The following is a 13,692-nucleotide window of genomic DNA, read 5'->3' on the forward strand; positions in this document are numbered from 1 at the left end:
TGTATTCATCGCTTCCCATCATTTCCGATGAGCGCCCCCCATCCCAAACCTCGACGACACTCCCACCAGGTTTGTCAGGAATTGGCTCAGCTCCCTCCCCTACAACATCGACGAGCCTTCCACAACCGACTTCGAAGCTGGTCCGCCGGCCCTGCAAAATAGGACGAGGAAACGTCACCGAATTCTTACGCCGCCCGATTCCGTAAACATGGCACCATCATCCCCACTCAAACGGTCGCAACTGGGTGACGAATCCCATAGCATCTCAACCTCGTCAGATGGCCACGCTTCCGCCACCAGCCTGGAAGCAACACCAAGGGCGAGTCTCCCACAGAGAATGCCGGTGCTTAGCGATGCCAGTAGCCAGCTGTCGGGTAGCTCCACGGGGTCTAGATCGCCGACGAAGAGACGTAGGAGAACAGATCGAAACCCGCATAGGGTAAGACATTTCGACATGAGCGCCAACGCTCCCTCGTCGTTGCGCGAGATATGGAAACGAATAAGAGAGTACTCCCGGGGAGTGGGCGTAATCGATTTCTTGGAAAAGGTAATGGAACCCTGCGGGACTTTCGGTCCTGATCGACCTTGCTCTTCCACCCCGCCTGAAGCACACAGGCTAACCCTCCGCCGGGCATTTAGGAGAATATAGACGAGGCGAAAAAGATTTGTCCCGATATGGAAGAGATCAGATATTCGCTCTACTTCGACGACGCCTCCGTCAACACAACCGATGGCTTGTCCCGACGCGTTCTGGGACCGACTCCCACGACACAGCAGGTGACGGAGATGGTGTCCAGAGCCAAGATGTGTCGTGACTATGAGTTCGACGAGGCGGGCTGGAACACCAGTCTTCATCACCACGTCATCAATCTGGCGGTACCGGAGTTTTACCAAGCGACAGGCAAACTTGTCTACATGATTCCGTGGTGTGTACTTGCTGCTTGTCGTCGTCCTATCTAATATTTCTGGAGTAATCCTGACATCTGTTTGCGTTGTTGTTTTAGCACGAGTGCAAACACCCTTCCGGACCTTGTTCAGACAAGCGCATTCCGGAAAGTCGATTTCTGCCTCTGCATCGAACCCACTGGTGCCGCCGCCCAAGCCATCAATAGATTGGTGCTGACCGAGACGCCGTCTATCAACCACACAGAGTACGGCGCCCTGAAAACACGTCCGATTGGCCTTAGTATCGAGACGAAGCTTCAGGGTGAAGGCCTATCGGTCGCTGAGGCCCAGCTCCTGACCTGGCATGCGAGCCAATGGCGCATGCTAGATCGTCTCATGGCCGGCACCGTTCCGCGGATGCCACTGATCGAGTTCCTTCCTGGCATCATTGTCCAAGGAAACGACTGGTTATTCGTAGCGAGTACGAGAGATGGAGATGAAGTGGTAAGTCATGGCATGGCAGGATGACGTTCCGGCCACACACCCTCCCTTCCCCGATGCATTTTTGCGAGCAATATGCTGACACATGAGACGATAGACGTTGTGGTCGAATCAGATGATTGGCTCGACAAGTGAACCGCTGGGGGTGTATCAGATTGTCTGTGTGCTCCAGTTTCTGATATCCTGGATCGAGGACGTTTACTGGCCTTGGTTTCAGCAGGCCGTACTATGCCTTCATCCGGAGCCTGTGTAGAGAGATGAACTGAGCCGCAAGCTTCCCTCTATCCGCCATGCCATACTCTACAGCGTTGTCGTGGATGGGCGTGAATGTGGAAGCCCGCAGCGTCGCACTCATGACCAAGATCTTGGCAGGAGAACTTCCATTGTAATCCAACTTGGCAGTCTGTGAACAACGATGAAGAACCTGTGAATATCGGAACGTGATGTTGATCTGATTTGATGTTCGGAAAGGTAGATGAGATGCTACAAGGAAGCTCGTTCAACTCTGCAAGCTGCTAACTCATTTTGTTACCAATTGTCTGCTCCTCTTCGAGAACACCGTAACTTTGGACTAAACATTCGTCAAGGTAGGCTCCTCGAGGCAAGCCGGAATCATGCCTGGATTATTTCACCCGAGAAGAGACCATCATATTTGTGAAAGACATCAATGACGAAAGAAGAACACAGGAAGGGGCTGCACGGTGTTCCTGAGCTGATCTTATTGATTCGCGAAGTGACCTGCAAGTCCCATGAGGCCGAGACCAACGCAGCTCAAGGACGGTTGACCCGGTGCTCAAGCCTATCCTTCCTAGGTATACAGAACCCGTGCAGAGATGCTTGAGGGTTCGGGTGACATCCCCAATAGTCATATTGCCCACAGCTTGCCTGCTGCCCGCGGACGTGGCGCCAACTGAGCTGTGACTTTTGTCGAACCTTCCAGTCAAACTGACGCCTCTTGTTACGGTGAGGCAGGCTGTTGATTTGAGCCAATTTATCTTCTCGTCCTCGCGAATGATAGCGTGGATTCGTTTATCTTCTCTAGATGATTCTTGGTGGCAATCCGCGTCGAGCTGGATCCAATGAGTTCGAGGGGATTACCTGGTTCCCGAAATTGCTTCAACATCTCCTCTGCTTCCTGGTCGTTGGCGGTACAGATCGAACCGAGCAAGCCCTTGTAGAAGGCATTCTCGGTTCCTTTCGCTCGACTTCCTGTTTCAGCGCCGCTTCTGTGTCACCGCCCGGGCTCGATTGGCAGTGAGGATTAACAGCCTTACATGGGTCGAACTGACATTGACGCTCGACATGAGAAAAATACAGCCCTGTAGAAACTCAAGTTGGACCTCCTCCTACGGTAACGACCAGACAATGGGCGGCTTGGAGCGTACCTGATTGCATGACTGCCCTACCAGCGTGGAAAGATCGGGCTTGACTTTCACTCGAGGTTCCATGTCGATGAGTTGACTCGGTTCATTGATCAGTTACGGAGGGGTTGGTTGGTGCAGTTCCGTTATGGACGGCGCAGCTACCAAATGGTAGGGCGGGTCGACGGACAGATGACTGGCTACCCAGATGCGGATCCAGGCTTTCTAGCCTTCGAATTTATTGCAGAGTCAGGGCTGACAAGGCAACTCACGGTCTTGCCAGCTCGGCGCGCAGATCGTTTTTGTCGAGTCTTGCGGATCAATCGCTTTCGTTGAGTCATCTGGTGGAGTTTAGAGCGGCCTCTTATGGTCTTTTGGAGCAAGGTACAGTCTGGGAACACTGCCTGCTGGGCTTTATGCCTACGTCGACTGGCCACCTTTTTCGCCGGTCAGGCTGAGCAACTTGCTTTTTAAATCACCGGATGTCCCGCGACTGGTCAACAGCCGGTACAGGCCTGGACTATGTATGTGACCGGCCACTTATGGAGGCCCTCTTGGGACGGTTCAGGTCTGAGGGGCCCTCACACAACAAAGGAAGATGCTGCAAGGAGCTCTCAGAGACCTTGCTAGGTCAAGGACTACTCAATGAATGGCCGGAGGTGAGATGCGTCAAGTTTGGGATGTTTTCGAAATTCGCCCGCCTGATCGCGTTCACAGCGGTGATCACGACATGGCTCCTACGGATACGCCGCCGACGAGTCACTGGTGTGGCCTGAAGGACGGCCCTATGCCAGGCCTCGGAACAGGGAACGATCCCTTGTCTACTTCACGGAGCCCTGGCACCCTCCCAAAGGTATCGCAACTTCCCTCTCGCCTAATTTTTCTTGGCATCTGCTGTTAGTGAATGAGTGAGCCTACCACCAAATTACTAACAGCCGAAAACTCTTCACCTCCCCTTGCCGGAGCCCGCATCCGCGATGGCCTCACAGCCGCCGTCGGGCACCGGACTGATGTCGGCCGACCAAGCCGACCCCGAACCAGGCTCCGGGACACCTCCGGAGCCGAACCCCACCTCAAGAGCTAAGCGACGCCGCGACGCCGAGGCACAGCCGACCCGGCCCAGCCTAACGGGAAGCCAGCTTGATGCCACCACCGACGCCCCTACCTCGGCCGAGGGGCCCGCAGCCTCTACCGCATCTGCTCCGAGCGGATCTGCCACAGGGTCCGTCTTGACAGCCCTTGCAGAAGAAGCTAGACAGTACGAGGCACGGAAAGACGTCTTTCTGACCATTGCACGGTCCGTCGACAGCGTTGTCGCCAGCTTTGACGGTTCTAGAAAGCAGATCGCGAAAGAAGCCACTGCCTATGTCATTCAAACCCTCAAGAGACTGATCAATCACGAGACAAGCCCAATAGCGGCCCGGAGTTGGGCGGCTGTCGTCGCACCGATGGCGGGCAACACCACTGCGGCGACCCGGAGCGGCCAGAGCTGCCAGAGCTCTGCCCGCCCGAAGGCCACACTCCCCGCCGAGGATCAGCCGCAGGCGCAGCCGAAGGAGGACCTCCGCATCTTTGCCCGCGTCCCGGAAGAAAGCTTAGCGGCCGCTCGGAAGATCGCACCGTTCGCCGTACGACAGATCGTCTGTAAGGCCGTTGGCCTGGGGCTAGCGGACCTTCCCCACGTCTACCATATCAGCACAGGTTACTCTCTGAAGCCGCGAAACAAGCAAATACAGGAAAGACTACTTGCAAGTAAGGCAAAGCTGGCGGAATGCCTCGGCGCCCACCAGGTCGAGACGCCTATCAAGTGGTACACTTACGTTGTGCCGCGATGCCCAACAAAACTACACAGCATTGGCGGGGACGTCCTGGACCCAGCCACACTCGTTGAAGATGAGGTCTTCGCACAGACAGGACAGAAGCCTGTCCTTGCTCGACCGTCCCGCCTTGGGCCCAACCCAGTCACGAACGAAATATCTTGGCTCATATCATTCACATCAGAGGTCACGCCCTTCAGGCTCTTCAACCAAAGCGGCAGATCTCTGCCCGTCAAGAAACGAAGGACGCTCATCCGACACGACCCCGGCTGCCAGGGCTACCACTCCAACCGGTTCTGCGGACGACGACCGATCTGCAGCAACTGCGGAAGACCTTCCGATTCACACGAAACGGGACCCTGCATGGCCAGGCCCCAATGTGCCAACTGCTGCGGCCCCTTCCAAGCCAGCCACACAGACTGCCCAGCGAGGCCCTCGGCCGTAAACGGCGTCGTCTCCCTTCCCGGTCGAAAGGAGCGGGCTCGGATCCGGAAGGCCGGCCAGAAAGCATCGGACACTCTGTACAAGGCTACTCGATCCGACAGTAGCCAGGAGGCGGCAGGCGTCCCTACCTCCACCAGCCAGAACCAGCAACCCGGCGCCAAGCGCGCGCGCACGAGAACGCCCTCCGCAAGCTCGATCGTTTGCCTCGGTGACGGAAGCACTGACAGCAGCAGCATGGATGAAGACGAGGCGGACGAAGGCGAAGGCGAAGACTCCCCCGACAACACCTCCATCGACCGTCCCGTGCTACCCATGCCAAGCAGGAGCCAACGGGCAGCACAGAAGCCAAACTACAACGTCGCGAATGCCTACACCCACCTCGAACTCGACTCGGAGACGTAAGCCGAGAGCGGCGACCCCACGGATGCTACGCGTTGCGCAGGGCAACGTCGGAAAGATCTCCCCGGCGCACACGGCTTTCCTGCAGCTCTGCTGGGAGGCTCAGATAGATGTGGTCCTCGTCCAGGAACCCTGGACGGGCTGGAAGGACGGAAACGTGCAACTGAACACGCACCCGGGTTTCGACTCTTTCGTCCCGGTCGACTTCTGGGACAGCGAAGGAACCAGACCAAGAGTATTGACCTACACACGCAAAGGGATAGGGATGACGGTGGAGCAGCAGAGGCCTGTCCACACGAGAGACGTACTGTGGCTGGTGGTCGACAAAACGACGACTATCGTCAACGTGTACAGACAACCCCGCGACCCCCACAGCCGCACAACAGGGATACTGCTAGAACTCAAACCCCCGGAGCGAGCTTTGATCGCGGGTGACTTCAACGCGCATCACTACTCTTGGGAGCCCGGGACGAGGAACGGGAACCGGGGAGATGACATCGCAGGCTGGGCAGACGGCCACAATCTCTCTCTTATCAGCGAAGTTGGGGTGGCAACCCAGGATTGCGGACATGTCCTGGACCTGGCTTTCTCTAATATCCCTTTTGCGCACGCGCAGGTCAGCCCACAGCTACACCCGGGAGCTGACCACGAGGCCATCGTGGCCGTCATACCACTACTCAAACGCCCAGTGTCACAGGGAGAGGGCCACCCGCAGCCACGGCCACTGTCAGTGCCCGACTCGGCGCTGCCTCGGCTGAGAGACCTGATCGAAGGGGGGCTAGCTGCGATGCCCAATCTGGGGGATCAACCTACTCCGGAAGACCTGGACGGGCAGGCAAGTCACATCGTCGAGCTCTTCTCCCGAGCCATTGAGGCGGTCGGCAAGAAGAGAGGAAAACATGGTAAAGGCGCGGCTTGGTGGACGGAGGAATGCGCAGAGGCCCACAGAGCATACCGTGCTGCCCGCAACCAACAAGCCTGGGAGACGGAGCAAGATGCGCACCTTTATCTAATGGAGAAACGAAAGGCGTTCCTGAGCACGGTGAGGAAGGCTAAGCGAGCATACTGGGCCGGAAAGATCGATGGAGTCGCTTCAGACCGGGACCTGTACCAGATCATGGGTTGGCGGAAGGCGAGCCTACTGACCAGAGCACCCCCATTGGTTGTGGACAACCAGACGATCGAGGATACTAACGAAAAGGCTCAAGCGCTTCGGGGAGCCCTTCTCGACAGGTTTAGTGCGGAAGATGACGCACCGGGTGACCCGTTTGACGTACCCGTCGTCCCGAGGCGAGCGATTACTTGGCAGGACAATGTTAGCGGAGAAGAAGTGAAGACGGCCACCTTAACAAAGACAACGACCCCTGGTGTGGACGGCATCACAACACGCCTCCTCCAGGCATGCTGGGATGTCATCTCGGAACCGGTCAGGCAGCTATTCCAGTCCTGTATGCGGGCCGGCCACTTTCCTCTGCCCTTCCGCAGAGCTGAGGTGGTCATGATCCAGAAGGCCGGCAGGGATGCCTCCAAGCCCGGGTCCTGGCGGCCGATCGCGCTCCTCTCGTGCCTGGGCAAGGGACTAGAGCGACTGATAGCCAGAAGGATGGCGTCCCTGGCGATTGTCGAGCGCATCATCAGTCCGCAACAGATCGGGGCTCTACAAGGCAGGTCAGCCGTCGATCTGACGACCTGCCTCACCCACGACATCGAGATGGCCCTCCTAAAAGGACTCACGGCGACACTTCTGACTATGGACGTAAAAGGGGCGTTCGACTCCGTCCTTCGGAACCGGCTCGTCATTAGACTGCGTCAGCAGGGATGGCCACATGGCCTGACCAGACTGATCTTTAGCTTCTGCTGCAACCGCACCGCTAGAGTCCGACTGGAAGAAAGCACAACGGAGTACTTCCCGCTGTCATGCGGGCTGCCTCAGGGGTCACCACTATCTCCCATTGCCTTTCTGCTCTACATCGCAGAGATACTTGAAGACGACCCGAACGCGCGATTCGGGTACGCGGACGACATCGCCACTCTGGCCATCAGCCCCTCCCTGGAGAGCAACGTCGCAATACTCAACCGAAGCGCAGCCGGCATTCTCAGATGGGGCTTGGAGAACAAGGTCTCCTTTGACCCGAGCAAGTGCGAGGTCATCCACTTTACTAGGAAGCACGGCCAGCCAGCGGAGCTGCCAGAGGTCCGGGCGGGGGATTTGGTGGTCAAGGCCTCGACGAAACCTGTACGCTGGCTGGGTGTCTGGTTCGACAAGAGACTGTCCTTCCGGCACCATGTCGACGCAAAAGTAGCTGCAGCAAAGAGGGCAGCTCAACATCTGAGACAGCTTACGAACACAAAGAGGGGACTCCCAGCGGCCGCCGTGCGAAAAGCCGTCGTCTCCTGCGTACTGCCGATCGCGCTCTTCGGCGCCGAAACATGGTACGCAGGTATCACGAAGCCGGCTTCGAGACGCCAAGCGGAGACAGACACGAATCCGCCTCTCCAAGGAAGACCCGTCAACACAGGCCAAAAGGGGCTCGTGCAGAAGATCGACAGCGTCATTACAGCGGCAGCAAGGGCCGTTCTGCCTGTCTGGAGGACAACGCCAACCAGTAGCCTCCTCCGAGACGCCGGCTTACCGTCAGCCAAAGTCGCCTTAGAGGGCGTCCGCTTACGGGCCGCAGTCCGACTACAGAGGATTGATCGCCGACACCCGCTAGTCGCGCGGCTCTCCCAGCAGGGACAGCAACAGACGAGACTACAACGGACGGCTGAACTTCTGCCAAGATGCGGAAGACCAGCGTTCCTTCAATCACAGTACCTGCCAAGCTCACAGGATCAGATAGTAGTTCAATGCAAAGAAGAGGCTGCGAAAGCTTTCGAGCGCTGGCTAAAGACAGTACCGGAAAGCCATATGATCGTCTTCTCGGACGGCTCCAGGGCGACGAACGGAGCCGTGGGGTACGGCTTCGTCATCTACCGAGACTCCAAACGCATAGCACAAGGGTGCGGCCGACTCGGACTAGCAGAAGTGTTCGACGCCGAGGTCGAAGGGGCGCGAACCGGCCTCAGAAGGGCTCTGCTCACCAATCGCGGTCATCCAATCCACATATGTATCGACAACACCAGCGTTATACAAGGCATCCGCGGCAAGGCGCCGGACTCGTCACAAGACGCGTTCCTCGAAATCCAAGAAGCGGCCAGGATATTTGATATACGGACGCACTGGTCCCCGGGACACCAGGGCATCGAAGGAAACGAGGCCGCGGACCGGCTGGCCAAAGAAGGAACGACACTGCCGGCGCGGATGGGTCAAATGGCAACACTAGCGGGCATCAAGCGGCTTGCAAGGGAAAAATTACAAAGCCAGCACAGGAGATGGTGGTATAAAGAGCGAAGGCCGCGGTACGCGGACTTGGGGCTTGAGGCAGCTCTGTCCAGCCCTCCTGAACTGGCCTTGCCGCGGGCTACGTTACATCACCTGCTGGCGGCACGATCGGGTCACGGGGACTTCGAGCAATATCACCGACGTTTCAACCACGACGACGCTCTAATGATGTGCTCTTGTGGAGAGGCGAAAGACGTGGACCACCTGGTCTACTGTCGACTAACGCTGGCGAGGAGGCAACGGTGGCCGACCCTCCACTCTCGCAGTATGCCCGAGCCCATAGGCCCTATGGGATCTCTCGAGGCCTACTTCAAGAGATTAATCACCGACCCACGAGGCTTCGAGGCCTTTCTCCGCGTGACGGACTTCTTCCAGAAGATCTGTCTGCGGTAGCAGCATCCACACCTACGTAGATGTGAGTGCGGACTACAAAGAACCTCCCGATTCCAAGGGACGATTTGGGAAAGAATGAAACTGGGGCACCAGCGGGAACCGGGGACAGACAGAACGCGTAGTGGCCACAAGGCATGATTTGGAGGACGATGTAAAGAGACGACGTACTGTAGAGTAGGTAGCCTTGGCTCACGGCCCTCCACGCCATATACCCTTCGGGAGGTCTGCGGTAAGGGCTCTAGCCCGGCCGCCACGGCGTTAAATACAACAACAACAACAACAACATCCCAAAGGTATCGATTCACTTCCATGCAGGTCCTGACGGCCGTGGTCACCCGGCGGTATTCATTACATAGTGCGGTTAACGCAGGGATAAGGAAGGAGAGAAGCTTCCCGGGATCAAGCACTCTCCAAGACAGGCAGTGGTTTCGCGTGTTTCCCGCTGCAGCGACACTTGACAGGTCAACTAGAGCGGAGCTGCACAGAAGAGGTAGCTGATCTGGGGAAGATGAATCACTCACGGGCTGTAAAAAAGCTGCCGGACCCTGGCAGGCTCGTTCCAGCGGAGGGCAGGGAAGGTAACCTGACAGGGGTTTGCGCGTCGTTAGCAAACAACCACATGATTGGGTTGGATCTAGCTCGCTAGGCAGTGCGTGATTGGTGGTATGCCACGCGCAGCGGCCCCTGTTGCAGCGCCAAAGCCACCCAATTAGGGATGCTTGGAAGGCGAGCAGGCGGAACCGACACCCTCGTCCGCGGATAGTCGGGGGCGTGTCGCGACTTCCAGGCTCAGTGTCACGTATACTGTACTTGGTCGTGCATTTAAGGACGCCCCACTCGACTCGCAGCAAAGGGATTGACCCCGGCACACCGGCCCTACTGTGGTCCACTTCCTTTCGGCGGATACGTTCGGGCGCCCGAACAGGCGTCATCCTCGTCCGAAATTGGCCTTCTTTCTACACCTTCCTCGACTCCCGGACTCCTCACGTTCGATGATGCTGCGTAGTGTACACCGACCGTTCGACTGAACGGGTTGTGCCGTAGCCTCCCTGCACATAGAAGGGGGCCAAAGTGAAGGTGGCAAGCAGCGACGTGTATGCGCCTGTGACGCTCCGAGGCCAGCCTACGCTGACCAGTGCAGGAGTCTAGGTTGGTGGCGTGGCTAGTACTGAGTTGACAGTGATGCATATTTTTCCCATCCAAGAACATATTCAAAACACTATTGAGCTGCTTCGCAGTACCTTCTTCATACCCGGCACGCGTACCATCCGGGCCGTAAATCTTCGAGTACTTCGCTGCGATCTCTCCAGTGGCGGAGGCGAGCCTTCCATTTGATAGAACATACTATGCTTCTGTCTGATTAGGCGGATTTAGATTCAAAAGGTTGCACTATGTCAAATGCGAGAGGTTTGGTGTCTTGATTGATGCGGCTAGACGTGACTGGGGTATTTCTCATCTCTCTCAACTCATTTACCTGGATTGGTAGCCTTCATTTCCTTGTTCACATCAAACGAATCGGCTCTTTGGGCAGATACAGAATAAACCGTCCCGCGACTGCCATGGGATCCTGCAACTTTCATGAAAACCGTCTTCATTAAAACTAGTATCGTTCCTCATTTTGTCTTGAGCTCCTCCATCCTCTTTTTCATAACCCGCATTTGATTGCCGTAATGAACGACGCGGATAGAAAGATAGGGAAGCGACGAGTTGGCGATGCCGCTCACGCCGACGATGTCGCTCATGCCACTGTAGAAGTTAAATAACTCGTGATACATGTCGTGTGCCTTGCGCAAGTCGGGTCCCTCCAAGGTGGAATCCTCTGCCTTCCCAGCCGCCTTCCATTTGATATTCACAAGTACGTTGGCGTACCTATCTAAGGCAGTGTTTCGAATGAGCCTATCCACATCAGACTTCGAAAGATCTCCAAGCAAGTTTTCAAAGGCCTCTTCAGCTTCGAGGAACTGCTCCTGATTGATCGGGATGTCTATCCAAGTCATTCGGAGTTCGAAAAGTTGAGTTCGACTGGTGTTCTTGTACGCTTCTGCATGTTGAAGTTCACTTCGTGCCGCATCATACTCTCCCTTATCCGTGTAGAAACTGCCAAGTCTCATACGAGCTTCTTGGAGCAGCGACTCATCTTGGGTTCCATTTAGGGCTTCTCGGAATAGCGAGAGGACATCGTTCCGACGTCTTCGGCAGTTGTCTTGCTCCATGTTGCATGCGGTGACTCGGAGAGCGTCCGCCAAGCTAACGGTACTTTTGAATGTTTGGTTGGTTTTGCCGAATATCTTCAACTTGCCTCGAGTGACAACGGTAAACGCCTCGAGAGCAAAGTTCCACATCTGCACCCAACGAAGTCTCCGTGCAGTCTCGTGCAACTCGTCCCAGTTCTGGTTAGAGAATGCAGATAGTGCTTGGGAAACCAGGTCTCGGACAGCTCGGTCATGGTTTCTGGAGGTCCTGGGCAAGTATTAGTCATAACAGTCTAGCTGAGCTAGCGATGAGCTTACGTCGCCTTCTCGAAGCTTTTGACAAAGTCTTCGTCAGATATGTAATGGGATAGAATCTCCTCCATAGCTTGAAAGAAGGGCCAGTTGACTGATCAACTACGGCTGTTCGGGTCGTTCAATGAGTCGCCATGTGCGGTGAAGTCGAGGACCCAAAGCATCGGTAGGCAGCTCGCGTGCTTTATAATCATCGAAGCCTACATCCAGCCGCTCAGTCTCCCAACAAAGTTCGACACCGTATCCAATCGTTACACGTCCTTCGATGTCTGTGTCATTGGACCCCTGCTGTATCACAACCGGCTTCCATTGCAACATACCTGGGCTAGGGACAGTAGAACGCCCTAGTCGAGGAGAGAAAGTTCAAGCGGTGTGTATGAACATGGTCCAAGGCGAAGCTACAGGGGCAAAGAGGACCAATCTTAGGTCAGAGTCTCACATGTAGGCCCATGTCAGCTCGAGGCAGGCTGACCAGCCAGTGCTACTCTCTGTCAATCTCTGATAATGTATCCTGCCAGTTGCGGCCTGGAAGCGCGAATCCAGAGGCTAATAAGTTCCATTGCTTGTCACCTTTCACCTCTAGTTACCTGATTCTCGATGCAACTCGCTGCCCTTGTCTATGATCCTGGCTATCTTGACGCGCGGACACGTTTTCCCGCAGGCGGCCGAGCTGTCCCTGCTTCCGGTGTAAAGTTATCAACAATGCCTCACCCCGCAGCCCCTTGATCAAGCACACCGCCCTCGAAGGCAGTTAGACACACGAACCGAGTTTCGAATGAGTCATAGTTGATGGAAAATTTACCACGCCGTGGGCAGGACCCTAGAGCGAACGCAAGCGCATAGCATTGACACTGTGTCATCGAGCTGCGCACCGGTTCTACTTTTGCCATCGCCAACGCAACTAAGAGCGACAGATGGAATTGCAGCTTTCGCTTCAATAGGTACCAAAAGACGTCTCTATTCACGGTCCACTGTGGGAGGAGAATGGATGCCATCTACGATGTTCACGCTCCATTCTTCAGCGATAGAGAAGACAAATCCAGCTCTCCTCAGGCGTCAGGGCGGTCAAAGAAGGCGACATAACGAGAATATCGTGCTGCCAGTGCGTTAAAATGAGAAGGAAATCTATATACTTATGTACAAATGCGATGAAACTGACTCTCGTAACTTCTCGCCGATATGGCGGGTCAGCACAGCTACTACGAGGAGAAAACGTCCTTCTACCGGAACGAAAGTACAATACCGAGAGCTAGAAATAGTGCCGCGTAAGAGTCATAGAGTAATCTATCCCTGTAGTAAAGAGGTGGTGGAAGTAGCGACGGTAAATTTCTACTGACCTGTAGGTACTGAACCCATGAAACCAATCACATCTACCACAGTACTGGCCGAGTGAGGCTTACCTACCATGATCATTGTGAGTCCCTGACGACGTGAGCGGAAATCAATACGGCGTAGCACACTTCTACAATGGAAAAATAGAGAAGTGAAGTAGTATGGGCTGATTCGCAAGCTTGACCTTCGCGGTTGAAGCCGGCTTTAGGTGGTCCTGGGCGCGCCTTCGATGCCTGCGCCAAAGTCTGTGTTGCACAGGTAACCTATCTCATCATTGACGAACAGATCCTTGAACGCCCCTTGGTTTCCAAGTGACAGGTTAGAACAACGGAACCCAAAAGGCCATGACGAACGTGACAGTCAGCAGCCGCTCGGTGCAAGAGAGAGCTTTCCAACATGATATGTTACCTACGTTAGACGATTCGACCACCTATCTCCGAATATGCCGTGCCATTGCTTGGATAGCTTTCCCAATTTCCAATTTTGGCGGCCGTCACCTCTCTCTCCAACCGCCTTCAGCTACGGACTGCTTCCGTATCGACTTACCAGCATAAGCACTACGCTTACCATTATGTAAAAGCATTAGAGCATGCGTCAGCGGGCGCTTTGCGTACTCGCGCTATGCACACCTGCGATCAGGCTCCAACTGGAATCGGGAGGACTAAGCGAGAAGA

General features: G+C 55.7%; 2 protein-coding genes across 2 annotated transcripts; one reads left to right on the plus strand and one right to left on the minus strand.

Moving 5' to 3' along the window:
- Positions 1-52: 52 nt before the first annotated feature.
- Positions 53-1,639, plus strand: BDP55DRAFT_567081 (uncharacterized protein; the record flags this gene model as incomplete). The annotated part of the gene is made up of 4 exons (XM_060570559.1): positions 53-547; positions 640-926; positions 1,005-1,389; positions 1,484-1,639. Coding segments are annotated over 4 exons (1,323 nt in total), but the record flags the coding sequence as incomplete, so codon positions are not given.
- Positions 1,640-10,795: 9,156 nt separating this feature from the next.
- BDP55DRAFT_638662 (uncharacterized protein) lies at positions 10,796-11,757 on the minus strand (the record flags this gene model as incomplete). The annotated part of the gene is made up of 2 exons (XM_060573142.1): positions 10,796-11,642; positions 11,693-11,757. The coding sequence occupies 2 exons, from the start codon at positions 11,755-11,757 to the stop codon at positions 10,796-10,798; spliced, it is 912 nt and encodes a 303-aa protein (XP_060422247.1).
- Positions 11,758-13,692: the final 1,935 nt, after the last annotated feature.

This window comes from Colletotrichum godetiae, assembly GCF_030913485.1.
Source record: "Colletotrichum godetiae strain CBS 193.32 chromosome Unknown BDP55scaffold_91, whole genome shotgun sequence".
In the NCBI taxonomy this organism is placed as follows: domain Eukaryota; kingdom Fungi; phylum Ascomycota; class Sordariomycetes; order Glomerellales; family Glomerellaceae; genus Colletotrichum; species Colletotrichum godetiae.